The sequence below is a fragment of the Protopterus annectens genome, chromosome 9.part0 (assembly GCF_019279795.1).
Source record: "Protopterus annectens isolate FY-2018-M chromosome 9.part0, PAN1.0, whole genome shotgun sequence".
NCBI classification, from domain to species: domain Eukaryota; kingdom Metazoa; phylum Chordata; order Ceratodontiformes; family Protopteridae; genus Protopterus; species Protopterus annectens.
This window is the reverse complement of record NC_056743.1, coordinates 1805011907-1805035720: the sequence shown is the minus strand read 5'-3', so window position 1 is coordinate 1805035720 and position 23814 is coordinate 1805011907. Positions and strand designations below refer to the sequence as shown.

At 42.7% G+C, this 23814-nt stretch overlaps 1 protein-coding gene across 1 annotated transcript in view; it reads right to left on the bottom strand.

The window, feature by feature from the left end:
• DNMT1 (DNA methyltransferase 1) overlaps positions 1-23814 on the bottom strand; it is an 862083-nt gene that overhangs the window by 215275 nt on the left and 622994 nt on the right. Inside the window, exon 30 of the mRNA XM_044084674.1 lies at positions 5982-6145. Coding sequence (XP_043940609.1) covers positions 5982-6145 — 164 coding nt within the window. The remainder of the gene's footprint in view (positions 1-5981; positions 6146-23814) is intronic.

The window sequence follows — 23814 nt, the reverse complement described above, 5'->3', positions numbered from 1 at the left end:
GCAGTGAGGAGCCATTCGTCTAGGTACGGAAACACCTGGAATCCTAAACATATCAGGTGAGCCGTGACCACTGCCATACAGTTGAACACTCTGGGGGCTGTAGTGAGACCAAAGGGCAGGGCTCGAAACTGGTAATGACTGGCTTCCCAGCCGGAAGCACAGACGATACCTGGATGGTCTGGACATTTTTTTTAATATGGTAGTACACATCCTGGAGATCTGTAGAGCACATCCAATTGTCTTTCCTTAAGAATCGACTGAAGCGTGATCATCCGAAACTTTTGACAGACTTAATTTAGCCTGCTGAGATCCAATGTAGGTCTCCTGTCCCCTGTCTTTTTAGGAACTAAAGAATCTTGAGTAAGTTCCGGATCCTCTCTGGTCTGCTGGGACTGGTTGGATGACTCTTAGCAACAATCGGACCTCTATTATTGCCTGTTCCCTATAACTGGGTGGAATGCCCAGGATTTTCCTCGTCAGTGGAGGGGTGTGACAAAAGGAATGAAATATCCTCTGGAAATACTTTGTACCCGGTTGTAGTTTATTTTGAGCCAGGCTCTGGATACAAAGATAAGCGACCCCCCAACTGCCTCCAGAGTAGGACAGTCAGGCCTCCTTTCAGGAGCGCTGTAGGGCTTCCCAAAGAAGTGATCTGTCACCCTGGTTTTGCGGACCCCCTCTGCTGCAAGGGTGGCATCTTCCATTATTGCCTCCTCTGCCCCTGGGAGGGGGGTTCACCACGTGTATCCTGAAAGGCTTCTTGGGCTTTTTGGAACCGCATCTTTTCTCCCCTTTGACCCTTGGGGTAGGGTCTGGTAGGGGTGGAAAAACGGACACAGGCAGCAGACTGTCTTTCCTTACTGCTCACACCTGGTCAAAATTTCCTTAACTTTGGGCCCGAAAAGGGACAAGCCATCAAAAGGGGTGTTTACAAAGGATGACTTGAAGGGCTGAGAAGGAACACAAGCACATCCAGGAATATCTCCCAAGAGCAATTCCTGTACCCGCTGCCCTACTCGTTCCATCAGCTGCATATGAAATGAGGCACATGGACGAGTGGACTATGGAGTTTGAGGGAGGGTAGCAAGCTGGGAGGAAACTTTATTTGAAGCTCCTGCAGCTACTGTACCCTGAAGAGAATCTCCCAGCTCTTTAAGGAGAGCTCTTTGCAGTCTCGTAAAATGGGTTAGATAGTTGAACGAACGCAGTGCAAGTCGCTGACCTGTAAGTGCGCTTTCCCTATCTATCCATGATCCTAGAATATCTGTTAGGAGGATGAATAGAAGAGGAAGTTTCCTTTTTGGTGGCTGCCTCCACCATGGCATCATCTGGCACGCCCTTGGTCAGAAAAGATTTGTCCTGGGGAGCAGAGATGAAATTTATTAGGCCTCCTAGGGACAGGGTCCATGGTGTCCAGAGACTCCCATGCCCTTCGTGAGACCAGCTGCATAAGCTCATTGAAGGGTGGACACACCCACGAGGTGGACGGCTGACACCTGAAAGCCTTCAGGAGAACAGACTCGTCTTCAGTAGAGTTGGTGGACTGCCAGTCGCCCCTCTGCCTAAGGATTTCTAGTATCTTGGCAAATGAGATCCTCAGAGGGGGACCATGGGGACCCTTCTGATTCATCCAAATCGGTATAAGATGTCAAGGACTCCTGTGGAAAGTCTAGATGCTTCCACTTACAGACTCGCTTTCTGGGAACCTCATCAGTGGGGGCTTCTGGTGAGGTCTTGGAAGAGCATTGGCCACCCAATGGGGCTTCCTGAGGCTCTGGGTATCTACGCTTGGCAAGGATCTGAAGCAGACAGGCGTTTTAGGGGAGGAGGAAGCCGGACCCGAGGTAGAGGATGTCTTGGGAGACACAACTCTCATGGCTTCAAAGGCACCTCTGCTCCGATGCGAAGGGACTGACTTTTCCGAGGAAACTGTCAATACCCCCGGCACCAGGGCAGTGGGCTCCAGAGCCAGAAGTAGGAGCATAGTTCATCCAAGCCGAAGCCCCGAGATGCAGAGTCAGAACCGAAAAGTCAGACTGTCCTCCCCGGACCCGACCAGAGTGTCTGCTCCTAGAATCCTCGATCGGTGCAGAGGACATCAGAGTAAACGGAGCTGAAGACACTGGAGCAGGAGTCTGCTCCTAAGGCTCCATGATCAACAAGTCCGACTCCTCTGGCTCCGAAGGACCGGTATGGCTTGGAGGAGGAAGAGTAGTAGCTGGTAAAAAAGGTCTTCGGCTGCGAAACAGTCTGGGTTGGAGCAGATAAAAATTTAGCAAAGGCTGGTGCCTGTAAAAACTTCTGCACCACATGATCCACATCCAAATTGGAGATGAATGGATTGAAGGTGGTACCGACTTGTAAAAGTGGAGATCTATAAATATCAAAATTGTGACAGTCACTATCTAAAGGCATACAGTACTAAACACTTTCACACAATTTAAACTAACTTAAATATTTTAAAGCTGTGACAAAAAAGGCTGAATGAGCTTAATTATCTAAAACTACTACACAGAAAGAATTACCAAGAACGAGAAATATTTGAAGAAAAAAAGGCTTTATTGGCCCGAGCTAGCGAGAACTTCCAATCCATTGCAGAGGCAAACTAGATCCGAGATAACTAGGTGCATCATGGGATAGCGACTTGGCCTTGAGCTATCTGAAGACCTCGAGCTTTGTAGTAGGCAGACTCAATGCAGAGTACTGGCTCCGAACCCATCTGCAAGAATGAACAGCGAGATGGAACAACTTCACATCTAATGGTTCTTCAGGGGTCTGCAGCTAGGCAAATCTTTTCGTCACAAATTACAAAAAGAGAGAATTTGATGACTGTTTTTAATGGTGGTCAAGGCCCCTTGCACCCAATCACCCCTAAGTTTACCAAGTCAGACTGCAGCACTTAAGAGTAGAGAAACCCCTTACCCCAGAGATTTACAGTCTTGCTAAATTAAACTGGTAGCCTTTGAAGTAACATGGAAATCAAAACAGAATATTCCAGATTCATCTAACCACCACAATGTTATCAGAGAACCCCTTTCTTCTGATAAGGGCCTGTAAACTCAGATTCTGCAAAGAGAGGCAATATCCTTAGAGAACTTCCCAAGGCATTTAAAAATATCCATTTCTCACAATATAGTGGTTCAAAAGGAAGTAGCATCAGTTTTTCCAAGGAGAAATACAAGTTATATAGGCAAGTAGAATTAAGAATGAAACCACAGCAAATCAAACCTTAAATACTTTAGCCCATAAGTGGATAGAGACAACAAGCAGTCAGTGACAGAAAACCTAAAATCAAGGAATTGCCCCTGCCCCTTTGTTTACCACATAGAAAACAAACCTCTTCCACTTCAGTTTGCAAGATGATCAGTGACAGGCTTCCTAGCAGAGAGGAGAACCAAGACTTCAGGCAACATCCTATACATGGATGCTACCCTGACCTCAGGAACCAGGGACACTTTCAACATCAGCAAGCAACCAAAGTCCTGCACATTTCACACTGCAGCATGCAGACAGAACGGAACTTGGGACAGTTATCAAGAGCAATAGAAAAAAGATGAGCCTAATACTGTGCCCATAGAATTGTCCTCCCAACTCTAACTTCAGAACAGCCAATTAATAAACAGGGCTAGTGAAAGATGAAATTCCTACTATACGACTAAGATAATGCATTTTGATCATAGGAAGTTACTAGGCTACTGGCCTTGAGGCCCTTACAAGCTTAGCCAAGAATTTAACCCATGTTCCAAGTCCGCACCCTATGCCACTGTCAAGCAGGGACAGGTGGAATCCCAGGGGTGTATTTTCTGTTCCTCATCCAATTATCCAGGTTGCGTTGCGCTTAAAAAGGTTTAATGAGGTACTCTGCTTTAAGTGGAGAGAGTCTATTCCACGAAAGGGAGAGTCTCTGACAATTTGTCCCAAGTCCTACTGCTGTCACAGACAAGGCTGAGGTCACGCGTGCGTGTTACTCGAGTGTAGCTAGACTTGCAGATATGCAGCAGTCCCATCAGGGCGGGGTCTGAGATTGCTTTCTATGCCAGAGAGAGGTCACCTCTGAGGAGTCTGTAGGAGACTGAGTAAAGGGACAGGGCTTTTAGCTTGGGTAAGGTAGATGTTTGACGTCCTGGATTCTCTGGGTGAGGAACCTCCGATCTCTCCAACTGATGCATGTGCTTTGTTAGGTACATGCCGAAAGGGGCACTGTACTCAATGGGTCTTAAGGGAAGAATACAGGGATGTTATGACCACCTTATCCCTGGATGAGATATTCTAATGACGTGGGCCATGTAGAATGCTTTCCATACAACGGAGGCAATATGGTGGTCAAACATCAGTTCGCTATCAACCTGGGTGCCCAAGTCCCTCACGACTGTGTGCTTAGTGCCTTATCAATGTGATAATTTGTGGGGATGTCATTCTCCCCAAAAGGGGTGATGCATTTTTTAGCATCGAGTTTGAGGCCATGTTTCTGGCACCAGTCATCTGTTTGGGCAAGACCCTCTTGGAGGATGTCCACATCACTAGGGAAATTGATGACTGCACCCAATTTGCAGTCCTTTGCAAACTTTATCAGCCACAGCGCACTAGATTTGGCCTGCACCTCTGAGAAGTATATCCCAAACAGCAGAGGCCCCAAGACCAATCCCTGGGGTACACAGCTTGTTATGGGTCTACTAAAGGTGGCTTCCCTATTTTGACTAGGTGGGTTCCATCAGTGAGCCAGTTTGCTACCCATCTGGTAACATATGGATTTATGCCTAGTTGAGAGAGTTTATTATACCAGAGTGGGAAATGGTATTGAAGGCCTTGGACAGGACAAGGTAGGCACTGTGCACAGTCTTCCCTTGTCTATGGCCTTGGTGACCATCTCTAAGTCGACCAAATTTAACAGGCATGACCCCCCCTTCACAAAACCAAACTGTGTGATGAGAGTGCCCAAGATTTTACCATTATGAAAACTATGGTCATGCTACGGGTGCCTGCCTGAAAAATGAGTAACCCTGGAAAATGCCAGACAGGAAATGCCAGCTTACACTCCTGGCAAAGGAAACTACAGTGAGACTTTCCCTTAAGAAGGGAAAGAAGGTTACCCAACTCAGGATAATGAATGGACAGAAGGGTGAAATGTCCCGGAAGGTCAGAAGACTGTCGTATCTCTCCTATACTGACATGGTGATTCATTTTATGATTGTATCATGACTCCATGATTGATTAACAGGGGGAATTGTGTAAGCAGACTCTGCTCCGAGGTGTCCATTATGATGTCTCCACTGGTAACTCATGCAGAAGGGGTAAAGAAACATTTTCCAGACCCCCCCCCACTCTTTCAGCAACTTTGGGTGAGGAAGACTTGTGGAACTTGGTCTTTCAAGTTTGTCCAAAGGCTGATCCCAACAAGATGCCGTGGACCACAGAACCACTGTGTTGACAAGGGATTCCTGTAGGGTCCCCATCTTCTCCAAAAAGATAAAACATGACCAGCAGTTGCATCCAGGATCAAATCCTACGTACTTCCCTTCTCATAGGTTCATAGGAGGTTACTAGGCTATTGGCCCTAGGGCTTTTATAAGCTTAGCCATGTTACACCCTTGCTCTCATTTTGACAAAGTTGTACGGTCTATATTTACAGAGCGAGTCTATGATCAGCACAGACATACAAGAGGGACCATAGGTGACACCTCCAGGGGTAAATTTACAGTCTCCCATCCAGTTGTCTAAATTGCACTTAAATGGGGTCATTGAGGAGCTCCGTTTTACATGAATTGGGAGTTTGTTAGAGAAACTTGGTGAATTGAGAACTCCACAAGGGACCAACCAAGCTAATAACATTTGGTAACTCAAGCTGCAAGAGGAATACTGCTAAAGAAATGCAAGTCAAAGGCCACAGCAAGTCTGCAAGCAATCTGAAAATGATCTTAATAGTAGCAAACACTGTAGCACGCAGAACCATCCTGTTATCAATAAGATTGTTTCAATCTTACCTGTTTGCCCATGGGCTCAGGGTTGGTCACTGTGGTACTGAAGAATCCATCCCATTCCAGTCTTCCATACAACCCAGCCCAATGGTTGTGTCTGTTTCCTGTGTGAGGCAGGCACCAGGGTATCAGAGTATTGAATTGTCTGTCAGAAGTATCACAGGGTTTACCTAGCAAAAATAAAAAGCTCAAGTGATGTATACGATTGAATACAGATTGTTTTTCCCCCCTAGTGGAACACAAGGTGAATGCCTAAAAACAGTCAGATCTAAAAAAACTTCTCCAGAACTTGTATCATTGCAATATTCAGCAACACTGGACAGTATATTCTACAAGGTACACAGTTTCAAGATGGGCTACCACGCTGCATACCCACACAAAACATTTACAATATTCTCAGGTGGGGCCTGGCAGAGTTTATACATGCGAAAAGAAAAGTAAATCAAAGACAGCAGTTAGTATTCTTACAATAAAAGTCATGGCAAAAGCAATACTGACCACCATTAAAAAATGGAGTCAAGACTAAGCAACAACAGTTTAATGGAGGGAAAAAAAATTGAATATGGTATAGATTATTATTTTAGTTTCCAACAGACATCCTCACTGTATTAGCCTGGCACGTGGAAAGGGAATACCTGAACTGATGCAGAATTATCAAAGAGACTATCCACAGGCAGCTAATCTCCCACCGGTTATGGGTGCATTGCAGTAGTGGATTTAAGAACTGCTACTTCCCTCCCATCTCTTGCCCAGCATAGCCATTCTGGAAGTCCACTGTCTTTCACTACCTGCTGAAAAAGGGTCTTTTGGCAGGGATTGGATGCTTTGCCACCAGAACCAGACAACAGTGGATTTCACTAAAGAAAGCATCCTTAATCTCACTCAGGCTTCCTCTTCATTCCTAAGCCTACCATGAAATGCTCGACCTCCAAAAAAAACTCTAGGAGATGCTGGAAAATGCCTTAAATGGTCTTCTTCCAAATGTGTATGGAATGAACCTGGTTGGGAAGCTATCAAATCAGTAACAACCTCAGCTAACAATTCCACATGGCATGTAGGACTTTTCTGGAGTAAACTACAGGAGGAATGCCTTTGGAGAACCGCGGTTTTTCCATGACTGCAGGGAGTCTCCTGCAGATCACCAATAGTCTTCCAGAGGACATATTGGCCAAAATCTCAGGAGACTGATCTGAGAAGGAACCAGACCAAATATGGCATAACCCCTTCAGAAAAGGAGCTTCACCTTTTTGTTTCTTGCCAAATCTTTGTCTGCTTTTACTTGGAATTGCAATACTGGATGTTAACTTGCATCAATAAAATGATCACTGCAAATGTTTGCCACCTTGTTCAAAGACTGGTCACTTATGGACAAGTCTTGTGCAAGACCAAAATTTCTAGAGTAACAAAGCACATTTCTGACAACCCAATGATTAGTTGTTCAGCCTCCTCGTCAGATTCCTTTAAGACATCTATACTTTTGAGGAGTCCACTGAAACGCATAATACAACCAAAGCCAGGTGACAGAACATTAATAAGCACAGAGTTTGACAATGCACATCTGGGTTATCAATATTTAAATAAGCTATACAAGTCATTTTGGCATGCAATTTTGGTCACTGACAAGACAGTAAGACATGCTCAGGTTTCAACGAAAGACGAGATCAAAACAGAGTTGAAGAAAATATTCAAAGCCATATAACTTCACATTAAATAGTGGACAGACTGAATTCCAACATACATGTCAGCAGGAAGAAAACTAAGCAAGGTCTACTTCTGTGACTATCCTCGGACACTGCCAAAGGATGCAAGGACTTCAGAAACAGGACACATGTAGACAGCTGCTAATCTTTACCAAAGCACCTTATGCAAAAAACTGCCCTGCTAAATGACAGCCTGGAGACAATTTACAAACACTAAAAACCTTTTTCCTATGTTGGATCAGGTTGTTACATTAACTGTCACGCTTCATTCACTGCCACTCTCCTACCTTCAAAAGTCAGATTTTCTCACGCAATCCATCGCTTGGCTGGACATTCCCATTTTCTTTCAAGTTTCTCCCACATCTCCTGTTTTCCTGCACATATGCCTGAGCCACCACAATTGGACTTTCCTCTGCAACTGGAACTACTTCGTTTTTACTTTATCATGTGTCTGGTCTTACACAGTGTGCATTCTACCACCTTGCCTCAGGCACTTCACCTCTAACTTCCTAAACTGCTCTACCTTCACTGCCCAGTTATCCATCATACACATGTCCCGGTCTCACTACTGTTTTGCGAACTTGGCTTTTCAGCTTCTTTGGCATTCGTCTGTCATGCACTACCCCCGACACTGCGCAAAGATGGTTGTAGTACCTTTGAGTCTAGTTTTGATCTTCTCATTCAGGCTTGCCCTCTCCTCAACCACCCCTCCCAGATACCTGAAGTAGTTTACTGCTACCAAAATTTTCCCTTAATTTTCAGCTGCTTCTGACCTCTCCATTTTGCTGCCATAATTTTCTTATATGGACTCAGTTTTATTACATTTGCTTTTAGCTTTGCAGTCCATTTACTGAAGCTTCCTTTCAGAGTGTGCTGGTAATGCCACATTACCTGCATACAATAGCTATTAATCTGTCTTCTCCAACCTATTAATGTAGTCCAACATCAGTGGGCTCCGAGCTGAACCCTGATGTGCAACCACTCCCACTGGGAACCCTTTTGAGAGTCCAGGAATGCACAGTTGGGCTTCATCTACAGCTTCTTCTCAAATATCTGTCACTACAAACATTTGAGTCAGTTATGCTGCATCTTGATGTGAAACAGAACTGTTAATCTCCCACCCGTTTTACTATTCTGCGTATTTGATCACTCTCCAGCTCTTTCATGCAGTGTGAAAGTTTGATCCTCTAATGCCCACAGTTGTGAATACCTGCTTTACTCTTGTGCACTGCATAACAGCTTCTTTTCTATTTAACTGGGTATGCGAGCCGGTCATTTGACCCTTTTCAGCCATGACCAGAGCTCAAAGAGCAACTTAAAACAAAATTTGAAATACACAACTCCAGTTGTACAATTGTTCATGTTTATTCTCTAGATGACTAGAAAATGCCCCTCTCCCGATACAACTACGAGTACCCATAGAAGCCATTTCTCCCTAACTTACCCAAAGTACAGTTGTGTACCTACCATAAATGTAGATGTTGGAGTGTATTCACTGTTGCAGTCATTACACTTGGGTTATCTTGCTGGCAGGCTACCCGCAGTCAGCCTGAATTCCAAAGTCCTGGTCCGGTGTCAGTTGCTGTCTCCTCTTCCCTGACGTCAGTGCGCCAGGGGTATACAAGATGCAGCAGACGCTATTTTCTTCAGTTTTTCTTACCCCAGATGTCAGGTGCCCCCCCAAGAAGGTAGGCTATACACATTGCTTATAAAATACACACACTAAAATAAACAATATCTTCATCTACAAGCAAATACACCACATAGGTTACATAGGACAGAGAAAGATAAGTCCCAGCAAAGAAAGGGGGATGGTGGGTGGGTAACCTGGACTGCAACAGTGAATACACCAACATCTACATTTATGGTAGGTACACAACTGTACTATGTTCATAGTGTTTCACTGTTGGTCATTACACTTGGGTTGAATCCCAAAGCTGAGGTTGGGCGGCTGGGTCTAAATAGGGTTAGGAGTGGCTATGAGGCCCTGTAGAACTGCAGTGGCAAAGCCTGCTCTGGATTTAGAGTAGAGAGGTCAATGGTAGTGCTTGGTAAAAGTGTGCACTGAACTCCAAGTTGCAGCCTCTAAAATTTCCTTGGTTGGTACTCCTCAGAGAAAGGCTGCTGAGGTGGCTGCTGCCCTGGTAGAATGCGGCCTAATATTCTTGGGCACTGATTTGCCATGTTGTGCATAGCAGAAATGAATGCAGTGTCCTATCCATTTTGAAAGTCTGCTTTGAGATAGCCGTTCCTTGTGATCCTGCAGCATATGCCACAAAAAGTTGCTCAGTCTTTCTGAAAGCTTTAGTTTTGTCCAAGTAGAAGCGCAGCTGCCCGTGTATGTCCAAAGAGTGCAGAAGTCTCTCCCCTTTATTCTGGGGATTTGGATAAAAAGTTGGCAAATGAATGGTTTGGTTAAGAGCCACACTGGATACAACCTTTGGCATAAATGTTGGGTTTGTCCGTAGAGAAACCCTATCTGGATGGAAAATGATAAAAGGTTCCACTGCCATCAATGGCTGTAACTCTGAGACTCTTCTTGCTGAAGTTATTGCTAGGAGCAGAGCAGTTTTCCACGATAAGAATTTTATGGTCAGCTGTATTGGCTGGCTCAAGAGGAGGCAGTGTGAGCTTTTCCAAGACAAAGTTGAGGTCCCATGTAGGTATCTGTGCTCTCCTTGGGGGTCTTATGTTTTTGGCCCTTTGAGGTACTGTCTTAACAGTGGATGTGAAAAATAGGAGGTTCCGTACTGTAATGAGCTGAAATGACAGAGGCATGGATCTTAATTGATGAGAAGGATAGGCCTTTGTCCAACATCTCAGTAAGGTATTGTAAAATCTTAGGAATATTTGGAACAAACTGTTCAAGTCCTTGTGCCTGGTTCCAAGCACAGAATCTCTTCCATTTTTCTGCATAAGATTTTCTGGTGCTGGGCTTCCTGGCTTCTAAAATGACATCCATAACTGCTTTAGAGAGGTGTGTTCTGAGTGGTTATATTATTCGCCATGCAGCCAGATTTAAGGTTCTGAGTTGGCTTTGCAGGATCTGATTGTTTTGTTGGGTCAGATGAGGAATTTGAGGTAAAATCCAGGCTGGGCCTTGAGACTAGCTCTTTAGGATTGTGTACCAGTGCTGGTGTGGCCAGTCTGGGGCAATCAGAATCATTTTTGGCTTCTCTTGTCTGACCTTTAGGAGTACCTTGGGTAGGAGAGGCAGTGGAGGAAAGGCATAAACTGTCAGGGTTTTCCAGCTGAATGATAGAGCATCTACCTTCCATGCTTGCGTGTGATAAGTCCTTATGCAGAATCTCTGTAGTTGACAGTTGTGAGGGGAGGCAAATAGATCTATGTCTAGGCATCCCCATTTCCTTGTTATGCCGAAGACTTGTGGATCTAGTTTCCACTAGTGAGGGTCCATGAGGTTTCTGCTTAGATAGTCTGCCAGAGTAAGTCTTTCCTGGCAGGAATTGTGCTTGCAGATGCACTTGATAGGTCAATGCTGTGTTCCACAAGGTCATGGCTTGCCTGCAGAGGGGGTAGGAATGTGTGCCCCCTTGCTTATGTACCACATAACTGTAGTGTTGTCAGTCTTTAGCAATAGTTGTCCTGGATGGAGTAGATCCTTGAAGGCTGTCAGGGCATTCTGTACAGCTAACATCTCTTTTTGATTGATACGAATATGCATTTGGCTTGCGGGCCACGAGCCCTGAATACGTTTTACTGCCAAGTGTGCCCCCCAGGCATAATCCGATGCATCTGTTAGTGTCTGCCTGGCTGTGGGTAAAGTGAATGGCTGTCCCTGGTTGTCGTAACAGGCCAGTGCCCACCATCGAAACTCCTGTTGCAGGCAGGGAATGAGTGTAATTGTTTCCAGGCTATGGCAATGTTGAATCCAAACACTTTTTAGATACCACTGTAGCTTCCCCATATGCAGTCTTGCATATGGAATTAGCAGAATGCCATGAAGCCCAAAGCCTGCAGAATTTTTCTTGCAGGTAACTGGGTCTTTGTTGCCTTCATTTGGAAGTAATGAGTCAGTTGCCTTTGTCTGGCGTGAGATAAGCCATCTGGGCAGTTGTATTTAAGCTTGCACCCAGGAATATTACCTCGAGAGGGCACTAGTTTTGATTTCTTTTCGTTTACTGTGTACCCTAGGCAAATTAGTAATCTTTTTACAAACGTCAGATGCTTTAGTAGAATGTCCTTGCTCTCTGCTTGAATAAGGCAGTCGTCCAAGTAGGGGTATATTTGAATTCCTTTTTGTCTGCAAAATGCAATTACTGGTGCCAGGCATTTTGTGAAGACCCTGGGCGCAGTAGATAAGCCAAAGGGCAGTGCAGAGAATTGGTAGTGCATTGAGCCAGCTATGAATCTGAGGCATCTTCTGCAAGACTGACTGGGACATGCAGGTATGCCTCTGAGGTCCAAAGTAACTAGCCAAGCCTTCTTGCCCAGCATGGGTAGAAGTTGCTGCAGTGTCAACATTTTGAATTTTGGAACATCCAGGAAAGTATTTAGTATAGACAGGTCCAGTACTTGTCTCCAAGCTTTGTCCTTTCTGGGTACCAAGAAAAGTAGAGTAAAATCCTTGGCCCTGCTCTTGAGGGCTATTCAAAAAGTACCACAGCATGTCCATGAGAGCCGAAATTTGTTTTTGTGCCTCTGCCCATTGATTATATGGCAGGTCTGGCATACCTTTTGCCCTTGGGATGGTGTGAAAGTGGAACCTGTAACCCTGGGAGACAATATTCCGTACCCATTTGTCCTGGGAAATCATGGGCCAATTTTGTGAGAAAAGTGCTAGTTTTCCCCCCAAGGGTGCTGCCAAAAGATAAGTGCTTGGCATTGGTAGTTTTGAAGTCATTGGGACCGTTTCCTATATGGTTGTGATTTGTCTTCTCCGCCTTTGGAAGCGGAAGCACCCCATTGTTTAGGCCTGTATGAGCCTTGGGGCTGAGATCTGCCTTTTGGGCGTCTGTATCTGCCTCTGTGGCCTGACACTGGAAAGGACCAATTTTTAGAAGGCCAGTTCCTGCTAAATCCGTGTGGCTGAACCTGCAAGAAATCCTTCACTGTCTGCATTGATTTTGCTTTATCCTCCATTTTCTTTAACACCTCTTTTGCCTTAACACCAAACAAAGCATCATGTTGTAATGGAGCATCCAATAATTTTGCTTTAACATGATCAGGTAAATTCTGTTCCTTTAACCAAGCATGCCTTCGAATGACAGAACCTGTAACTGCGGCCCTGCAAGAGGCCTCTAGTGAATCAAAACCACATTGCAAAGTACGCTTTCCCACTTGTTCAGCTGCATGCAATAAATCCTGCATTTCCTTGTTTTCAGGACATTCAGAGCTTGTCAAAATTTTCTGTTTTAGCAGAGACGGTAGGTATTGTTGATATTTAAGCATGTGAAACTGGCAGTTTAAAGCCCTTACAGCTAAAGTAGCAGAGGTGTAAACTTTTTTCCCCCACCTGTCCAGTGCTCTAGAATCCCTATCAGAGGGAACAGGGTTTTTTGCAGTGGAAGCCTTGACCCTTTGGGACCCTGAGAAATAAGTTTCTGGATCAGCAGCAGGGTTTTTATAAAGAAATTTGAGAGAGTCTGGAACCCTGTAGTACCTATCTGGCTTAACTGGTGCAGGGGGTAAAGAATCAGGAAACAGACTGGATTCAGAAAATACATCTACAATGTCTAGCACAGGAGGGATAGCAAGAGGTCTGTGCTGAGGCAATAAAAGAAAGTCTGAGCCTTTTCTTGGATTCTGAATAATCCTGGCTCTCCCAATGGAAATGCTTCATGGTGTGCAGTGCTTCCCCAAGAGTAGCGTTTCCCCAAAAGAGTAGTCCTCAGGAGGAGAGAGAGGCTGAAGGGATAGATTCTTCAGCATCAGAGTCCTCATAGGGAGGAAGGGAATATCCCTGCTCTGAAGAATCAGAAACCTGGCCAGAGGAGTCATAGTCAGTGTCTTGCCTAGGCCTTTTATCAGGAGAGGGATGGGAACCCCTGATCAAAGTAATTAGGTCCTCGGCCATTTTAAGCATCTGTTTCTTAGGCATGGATGACTGTCCAGGAGAATGCTGTACTTGTTTCTTTATCTTTAAAGCTGTTTTAGACTTTGCCTTGGCTGCTGAAGTGGTCTTGATGGTAAGCTGTGTAGGTCTGAAAACGCCCTCAGAAGCCGATGCCTGCTCAGTGGCTCCGGACCCATCTGAGGGAATAGTTTCCGTAGGCCCAATACCTTGAATTTCCAGAGGCCTAGTTGTCTCCACGTGGGAGTCAGAAGTGGCCTGTGGCTCTGAGGTAGCGGGTGTCAGGGGCTGTGAAAGCACCTCACTGAGAACCGGCGACTGGCCTAGAAGAGGCTTAGTCTGTTTTGGACCTCTGATGCCTGTCCTTTTCTTTGTCCTTGCGTTTTTTATGAACTCCGGTCTGTTGCTCTGACTGCATTATATAGTTAAACCTTCGGCCAAAGTACAGTAAAGCAAAATCGAACAGACGCTTAATAGTGCATTGGTTGAATCTAGCACAAAACCGACAAGTAGCAATGTCGTGGTCAGGGCCTAAGCAAGGAATACAGTAAGAATGAAAATCCTTGAGGTATTTGCTTCCCACAAGAAATACAATTGTTAACTTTTACTGACATCGGTCTGGAGCAAGAAAAAGTTTCCCCAACGGGGTACTTAGCTTTGACTTCGGATCTGAAATTCAATTTCGAAAATCTCAGGAGTCGGCCGACTGGCACTTGCGAACTGCTTTTGCTTCGGGCACCGTGCGGCAAGATGGACTGAAGAAAGTGGCGTTGGCTGCATCTTATATACCCCTGACGCACTGATGTCAGGGAAGAGGAGACAGCAACCGACGCAGGACCAGGACTTTGGAATTCAGGCCGACTGTGGGTAGCCTGCCAGCAGGATAATCCAAGTGTAATGACTGCAACAGTGAAACACGATGACCATCATCTTGATATCTGCTGTGACTTCAGCTGATCCTGCTGCTTTTTTGAACTTCGTTTTTCCTTAGTGCTGTACTACTTCCTGAGTGGGCGATTCTCCCTTCAATATAGGATACAGTGGTACAACATATCTGGAAAATGCATCAGAATGTTTACACTGGATTACTGGTCTCACTTTTGGTTTAGTTCTTGTTGATCAGCTTCATCTGAAGGCACACCCTCCGAAAGCTCCGATTATCAGAGTTGCAGAAAGACCTCAAGTATTATAGAAGACTGGTTGTTGACAATTTTGGTTACTCATCTTTTTCTGCACTTTCCTATTCAGACATGTGAATAGCCTATACAGTCATAAATTTGTTCTCAACCAGCAGAGAACTACTGTTTAGCTTTGACCATAAAGCTTGGAACACAAGTTTCTTGTTCTTTTGAAAGTCCAGACCTTTACTTTACAGATTTCAGTAGTTACATTTCTGTAAGTCTGCATCAGTACACCTCTGAAAAATGTGTAATTACTAGCTGCACAAAATCTCTAGTTCTGTTTTTCATGTTCCACTGGTATTTGTGTTCTCCTCAAATAATCTGCTTGTGTAGTTTCTTGCTTTTGCAGGTTAATCTAGATTCTTGGAAGTGCTATGCACAAGGACATTCCAACCAAACTGCTTTGCCATAGATATTGTTGGAAGTGCTCAAAGCTATACGAAATGCTAACACTTTTCTATATCAGCAAATCTTTTTTGCATCTGGAAGAGGTCTTTACCTTTGGCAACTGGTATATCACAGCTTATGTTCATAGGATGTTTCTAGGCTATTGCCCATGGGCCTTTATAAGCCTAGCCATGTTATACCCTTGCTCCATTATTGACCAAGTTGTATGGTTTATATCTGCAGTGCGACTGTACGATCAGCACTGAGTGCCCTTAACCAAGAGGGATATATGTGACCACCCCTGGGGTAAATTTACAGTCTCCCATCCAGTTGTCTAAGTTGCACTTAAACAGGGTCATTGAGGAGCTCTAAAACCACCAAAAAGCAGAATACAAAGCTAGAATACCACGAACAGACATGAAACAGAAACCAAAAGTAGTTGGTTCAGTTGAGGCGCTAAAGAAGAATAGTCTTTAAAAAGTATACAATACAAATGAGAAAACATTCCCCTTAAATACCCCACCTTAATCAAGTAATTATAGCAGCAGTCATTAAATCAAGTATTTGCAATTAATTTCACAATTAAGGCCATGAGGAGACAAGTATTATACTTTAAAATAGATCCCTTAAAAAGTAATTTATTCTTTAGCATTTCATCATCACCTAATTTAACAAAAAACATCTAAAATAGTAGCTTGCAACAGTCTATAATCATTTATGATACTGCATGAAATGAATTGCAATAGAACTTTCAACTCTACATTTCTTTACATCTCTGACATGTTCTTGTGGTAGATGTTTAAACATTCTTTTAGTCTCCCCAATGTATATTAAATTACATGGACAGCGTAAAGCATAAACACCAGAAGTAGTACATGAAAACCTAGATACAGTAAAATTCTTATTACCCAATTTGTGAAATGTTTGAACAAGTAAATCACAAACATTACACTTCCCATGCCCTTAGATAATGGATTATCTACTAAACATTCTACAGGGGCAATAAAATACGATTTAATAAGTTTGTCCGCTATACTGACACCTCTTATAGGAGAAGACAGGAAATACATTTAACTTTCCATCCCTCAATAAAAATTTCCAATATTTAATTTGTTCTTGCATCTGTTCACTCAATATTATATAGCATAACTATATAAAACTTACTGTGAGAACTAGTCTCCTTTTTTATTAACATTTACTAAATAATTCACACTAATTTTATCCAAAGCATCCTGAAGAGCGAATAAGGAATACCCCCTATTCAAAAACATCTGAGTAGTTGATGTAATAGCTTTAAATAAATCAGTTGCATTATTGCAAATTCTACATAAACGTAATAATTCTCCATAAGGTAGGGAATTAATTAAATGTCTCGGGAGGAAACTAGAACCATGCAAAAATTGCCCCCCATCCTCATTTTCTAAACACTGAAGTAAGAATTTGGCCAGTATTAGTACCCATCAAATGCACATCTAAAAAACCAACTGTCTGACCAAATTGCAAGCCATCAAAGGAGAAGTTAAATTAATTACACTGTAAATCATTGACAAAACTCTCAACTTCAATAATGCCATATTGGCATATAAAAATCAAATCTATATAATACTTTATGACATTTTTATACAACTCATGATGATAGATGAATCTCTTTTCAAAATAGACCATAAAAATATTTGCATAAGTAGGGGCAAAAGGTGCCCACATAGCTGTGCCTTGTTGATGAAAAATCTGATTATTAAACGAAAAATATTCAAACTAAATTCTATCCACTCAATTTCTTCTAACATAGATAGTAAAGCAGTAATGCCATCCCTGTGTTTAATACTTGTATACAATACATCCAGGGTTACCCAGTACATATTTGAATTCCAATTACAGAAATTTTGTTAAGAAAATCAAAAGTATCCCTAATATAGGAATCTAACTGCTGAACATACGGCAAAAGAAATTCATGAACTATACCAATATTGTGCAAAAAATAATTTGTGGCAGCAACTATGGACTTACCAGGTGGAATAGCCCCACTTTGTTGTACCTTATGTAGTTTAGGCAGGCAGTAAAAAGTAGCCACAGTACATTTGTCTATGTTCAACTTTTTATTCACATCTTTAGTAAAATATCCTAAACGCTGACCTTTATCTAACAACGTCAATTATTCCTGAAGTGCCCAATGAAAGGTTTGAATATCAACAATTCTATAAACATCAGTATCATGCAAATGCATGTTTTGTTACCTTTATCCGATGGCTTCACAACTGTTTACTTTGTGCCAAATCTGTTAATGCTGTCCATTCACATTTAGTTAAAATTATAACATCTGAGATTTATACAGACTAAAATCACCATAGATCTGTTCTAATGCAAAGCGAACCATGGCCATAAAATTTAACACTTTCATTGCTAAAAGCTGGTATAAAATCACTTACATTTAATACTAGATGTGCTTAATGCACAATATGCATTAAATCACCAGCATTTTCAACAAAAGACAGTTACAAGAAAAATATTCATCTTCAGGCAAACATCATTCACATTACAAAGTGACATTTCAATTGTAACTTATGTGATGATCTAAAAAGTTCTTGTTCAAAAATATGCCAAGATGGTACTACAGTGGGGACGAATTTTAAACCCAAATTCAATACCCCTACCTGCTCATTAGTCAGACAGATAAATTACCTGAGATGGTGTAGATATGGCGGCAACATTACTGCCATTTACTGCGTTTATAGCTCTGCTTAAATTGTCCTTCCGGCAAAGGTGCAGCATATCCTCTTTTCCGATTAAAGTTTCTTTCATCTTCTCCCTGTTGTCGAAAACGTTTATGAAATACTTTGGGTTGTTGAGATGGAGGTAGAGGTGGAAAAGATCTGGCTTCATTCTCCGAATCTGTAGTGAAAGATGAACCTTCCGATGAGGCAAAAGAAACAGTAACATTTTTAAAACCTCCCTTCTGACGATTAGAAATGTCGGTCTTTAATGCTTTGCCATTGGTGTTCCAAAGGAAGGCCCGCCCCCGTTGTAGTCACGGCCATCTGTGAATTTTAGTAGTTTTTGCTCAACAATATCAGATTCCAACTTTTTTAGTTGATCATTTATAGTCACCAATAAATTGTTAGTCTGTACAGCCCCCACCTTTTGAGTAAGCTCTAAATGCACCTGTTTAATTTGTTCTTTCAACTTCTTTTGTTTAATGCAGTCTCGTTCAATCAAAATCACACACTTGAGCAGCATTTAACCATCGATCTCTAAACACCTTCTCCATGCCATCAGTAACATCAAATGGTGTGGAGGGTGATTTGAAAGAATGAAGACCTCTGTGGGAGATATCTTGTGCACTGTATAACAGCTTCTTTTCTATTTAACTGGGTACGCGAGCTGGTCATTTGACCCTTTTCAGCCATGACCAGAGCTCAAATAGCAACTTAAAACAAAATTTGAAATACACAAATCCAGTTGTACAATTGTTAATGTTTATTCTCTAGAGGACTGGTAAATGCCCCTCTCCCCATACCACTAAGAGTACCCTTAGAAGCCATTTCCCCCTAACTTACCCAACATCTTGATATCTGCTGTGACTTCATCTGATCCTGCTACTTTTTTGAACTTCGTTTTTCCTTAGTGTTGTACTACTTCCTGGTTGGGTGATTCTCCCTTCAATATAGGATACAGTGGTCCATTATATCTGGAAAATGCATCAATGTTTACACTGGATTTACTGGTCTCACTTTTGATTTAGTTCTTGTTGATCAGCTTCATCTGAAGGCACACCCTCCGAAAGCTCTGATGATCAGAGTTGCAGGAAGACCTAAGTATTAAAGAGAAGACTGGTTGTGAATTTTGGTTACTCATCTTTCTCTGCACTTTCCTATTAGACATGTGAATTGTCTATACAGTCATGAATTTGTTCTCAACCAGCTGAGAACTACTGTTTAGCTTTGACCATAAAGCTTGGAACACAAGTTTCTTGTTCTTTTGAAAGTCCAGGCCTTTACTTTTATAGATTTCAGTAGTTACATTTCTGCAAGTTTGCATCGGTACACCTCTGAAAATGTGTAATTACCAGCTGCACAAATAATCTCTAGTTCTGTTTTTCATGTTCCACTGGTATTTGTGTTCTCCTCAAATCTGCTTGTGTAGTTTCTTGCTTTTGCAGGTTAATCTAGCATCTTGGAAGTGCTATGCACAAGGACATTCCAACCAAACTGCTTTGCCATAGATATTGTTGGAAGTACTCAAAGCCACATGAAACACTAAACACTTTTCAGCAAATCTTTTTTGCATCTGGAAGAGGTCTTTACCCTTTGCAACTGGTATATCACAGCTTATGTTCATAGGATGTTTCTAGGCTATTGCCCATGGGGCTTTATAAGCCTAGCCATGTTATACCCTTGCTCCATTATTGACCAAGTTGTATGGTTTATATTTGCAGTGAGAGTATGATCAGCACTGAGTGCCCTTAACCAATAGGGATATAGGTGACCACCCCTGGGGTAAATTTACAGTCTCCCATCCAGTTGTCCAAGTTGCACTTACAGGGTCATTGAGGAGCTCTGTTTTATGTAAATTAGGAATTTGTTCTAGAGGAGTGGCAATCTTTGAAAGACAATCAGTCTCTCCAGCAGGTCCTGTTAATGTCGCTTCTGAGTGTGAATCTTGTCCCATTTGACTTGCGGATGCGCAGCATTTCCATTAGGCAGGGTCAGAGACTACTCTGTAGGCCAGGCACAAGTCACTTCTGAGCAGCCTAAAAGAGAGTACAGTGACCGGGCCTTCAGTCTATCCATGTAGATCATGTGCTAAAGGACCTGAATTTTCTTGGAGAAACTTCTGAGGTCTCTCCAGCTGCTGCAGATGTCTGGTGAGGTACATACAGAAGGGAGTGTTGTACGCTATTAGTGGTCTGATAAGGGATGAGTACAGGGGAGTTATAACATCCTTAGCTCTGGAAGCGATGCCCTTATGAGATGTGCAACAGAAGTTCTTCCTTACCACTGTGGACACGTGATGAAGCCAATGTTAACCTGGTGTTCCCAATCTCTCACCACAGGGTTTGAGCTGGGGGGGGGGGGGGTTACAGTTAATACTGTAATTTGCAAGGGCTTCCCCTTTGCTGAAAGGGATGGAGATGCATTTTTGTTTACTTTAAGTCCATGGCTTTAGCACCAATCATTTGTCTCTGCAAGCCCTTTCTAAAGTATGTCAACATTGTTGGGGGGGCTCAATGATTGCACCCAGTCTGCAGTCATCTGTGCACTTGGTAAGGCACAGACCATCTATTTTTGCACGACTGAAATAAATTCCAAACAGTGGGTGGGGGGTGGGGGCAGCACAGATACTTGCATTACACCACTGGTAACTGGTCTGCTGGTAGAGGTGGAATCCCCAACTTTTGTACGCTTTGTTGGTGAGCCAGTTGGCTACCCATCTAGTGACATAGGAGTCAATACCCAGATAGGCAAGTTTCTCGATGCCAGACTGGGGAATTGTGTCAAAAGCCTTGGGCAAGTCAACATAGGCTGTATGCACTTGTTCTGCCTTCATCCAGGTCTCTGGTGACACTCCTGAAGTCCACCAGGTTTAATAAGCATGATCTGTTAATGAAGACAAATTGGGTCAGGTCAAGAGTTTGATCATCTGTATCTAAGGTTCATGACGACTCTCCATGGCCTTGCAGATAAGGCTGGTTAGATTTGAGGGATCTATAGTTTCCAGGGTCTGTTGGACTCCTTTGTGCAGGGGAATTACTGTTGCAGTCTTCCAGTCTGCTGGGACAAAACCAGTACTTAAGACTGTGGTTGAAGACAATGCCAAATGGTTCTGCTAGGTCCTGTTAACTATTTAGTAGGCAGCCTGGGATGTTATCCTGTCCCATACAGACACTGTGGCCATGGAGAGTGCAGTTATGACCTGCTCTTTGGAGATGCTAGGTAAAGGACTGGTGACAGGTAAGCTTTGGGGTATGTCTGGTGAGGGACGGGGACGGGGGGGTGAAGTTTGCTCCAAACCTGTCTGCTAGCAGGCTGGCGATCTCAAGGTCAGTACGAGTGGTACCATCCACTACTAGTTGGCATAAAGTTGAGCCTTCCTTTTAGATTTCTGATGTAACTCACTATTCTGACCAGTACCCAAAAGCAGTACAAATAATCAGGTCATGCTACTTTAATGTTGAAGCATCAGTAACTAAATTAAGCATACCAGTATTTTTTTTTTTTATTCAAAGCTTCATTCCCAGACTACATCTTGCTCCAACAGCTTTCGTACAGTTTTCAGACTGATAAAACACTGCATCACACTTAGAAATATTTGTAATGCCCATTTATCTTCTGACCTTGATATCGGCAAAAATCTTTTTTTCCTGGTTCAGGCTTCTTCAGGCCCTCTGTTTCAGTATGACCCACATATTTGACATGCCGCTTATAAATTTGCTCTTATTTAGTTTGAATTTGTGGTTTCCTAATCTCTTCAGCACTTGTATCAGTTTATACTAAAGCCTGATCCTACAATAAAAAATATTTACAGTGCCTTCTATATACCAGAGTAGCAAGCTCTCTGAAAAGGTCATGCTCCCAGAACAAAAACTGAAGTACAGGAACAGATCCATTCCCAACAGCACATTAAATGGATACAGTTTAGAGCAGTTTTGATTGTTTCATCTTGCAGAAACCTTGGATTGCACCTAGTAGTAAGAAAATAACCTTTCATTTGGCATTCACTACACCAGCCCTAAACATACTAAAACTACTCCAACATAGCCTTCATTCCACTAAGGCACTATTAGAAACAAAATGCAAAAATCATGCTGGTGAATCTCTCTACTACTGCTACATTGCCAAAGCTTGGAACAGTCTCCCAGTCCACATCAAAACCCATACTAACATTGTTCAATTCAAAAAACTTCTAAAAGCCCACCTATCTGCCTCATGGATATGCCCATGTACTGAACCAGGATAAAAACACCATCCAACTCAGGCTAGTCTAGTTAAATTCATTATACCATCTTACATAGTTTGTATAATGCCCTAACCCCATCCCTGACACCTAACAATCTTACCAAACACTTTTGCTTCTACTTTCCTCTTCTCCCTCTACATATCCCTTAATCTCATAGATGATCCCAGCTATTAGCTAATCCTGTAAATCATGCAGTAAAGTGATCAGCTCAAACAGAACTTACTACATAATTTCTCTTTTACTCAATAGTAACCTCAGCTACTAGTTTTTTTTTTTCTATTCTGTTTAATGATCCAACTGTAACATGCATTTCCTTACAAAATAAGTTACTTTTAATATGTTTTTTTCTTATATAAGTTATGTAAAATGTTAAACTTGGACAAATTTTACAAGAGAATTTGTCAAGTCTTTGCAGGTCTTGGAGCCTTTCTCCCCAGGCCTCTGCTGAAAATGGACAAGTTGTCTAGTCGGATTTTTCCGGTTACAAATGTAAAATAAAATAATTCTTGTAATATTTTTACTGCAAGCAAAGGATAACGTATTGTCTTAAGCCTAGTAACCTATGAACCCATTAATCCACAATGGCATATGCTGGACAGGTCCGCAGGAAAGTCACTACAAGATTTGCAAGGGAGAGGTTTGGATACTTTTCTTATTGATGGCCTCTGTTCATAAGGGACATTGGGGAGAGACTGCAGAATTGACAATTTCCCCATCTAATTCTCAAAGTTTCATTTGGAGAGTTGGGGACCAACATTTTATAGATGGGTGGGGAGCATATTCTATACTGCATGTATTCTTTGGGACAGTCTCTCCAGCAACACACTGCTGTGTTGGCGAGTACCAGATTCAGTGCGTTTGATCCTCTGGCTGGAGTGTGCACTATCTGTTCCAGGGTATTGGTGGTAAAATCCAGAAAGCATTATGCCTGTGAATTTGAGGCATTACAAGTTTCCCAGTCTACAGAGGTGCAGAATAGTGTAGAGTCTTGCAATTCTTAAACATACTAGACCCGCTCACATCCAGTCAGATGCTAACCTAGTTAACCATGATACGGTGAGGAACCTTCTTTGGTGACTTGCATGTGGAGGAGCTACATGGTTATCACCCTGTTTAACCAACCTGAAGGTAGGTTTATTGCCAACGCAGACTGAGAATCCACCTTTGGCTCCAGTCCGTGCTGTTACTGGTCTTAATGTGTGGAAGGCAGACGCCTTGCACTAAGAGAGTAACTTCTATGGCTTTAAACCAACTCAGTCACAGAACAGATGTCTACATTCTCTCCAGAGGGAGGAGGGCTTGAAGAGTTTGGAGATTTTTGCTTAGGTTCCCTATCATTAAGCAGTAACAGCTTAAGGTTGGAGACTTAATTATGTTGGTAGTTTTGCCTTTTCGACATTGCCTAAAAAGGCAATAAGAGTGGATAAAGTTTTAGCGGATATCAAAAAGCCTAGGTGGAGACAGGTGCAACATATTTCTTAGCTAGTCCTTCCATGCTGACTGGAACTGGATCCCCTGGATTGACACCAGAAACTATGCCAATTAAAATCAATAATTTTATTTTGTATTGTGGCATCATCCTC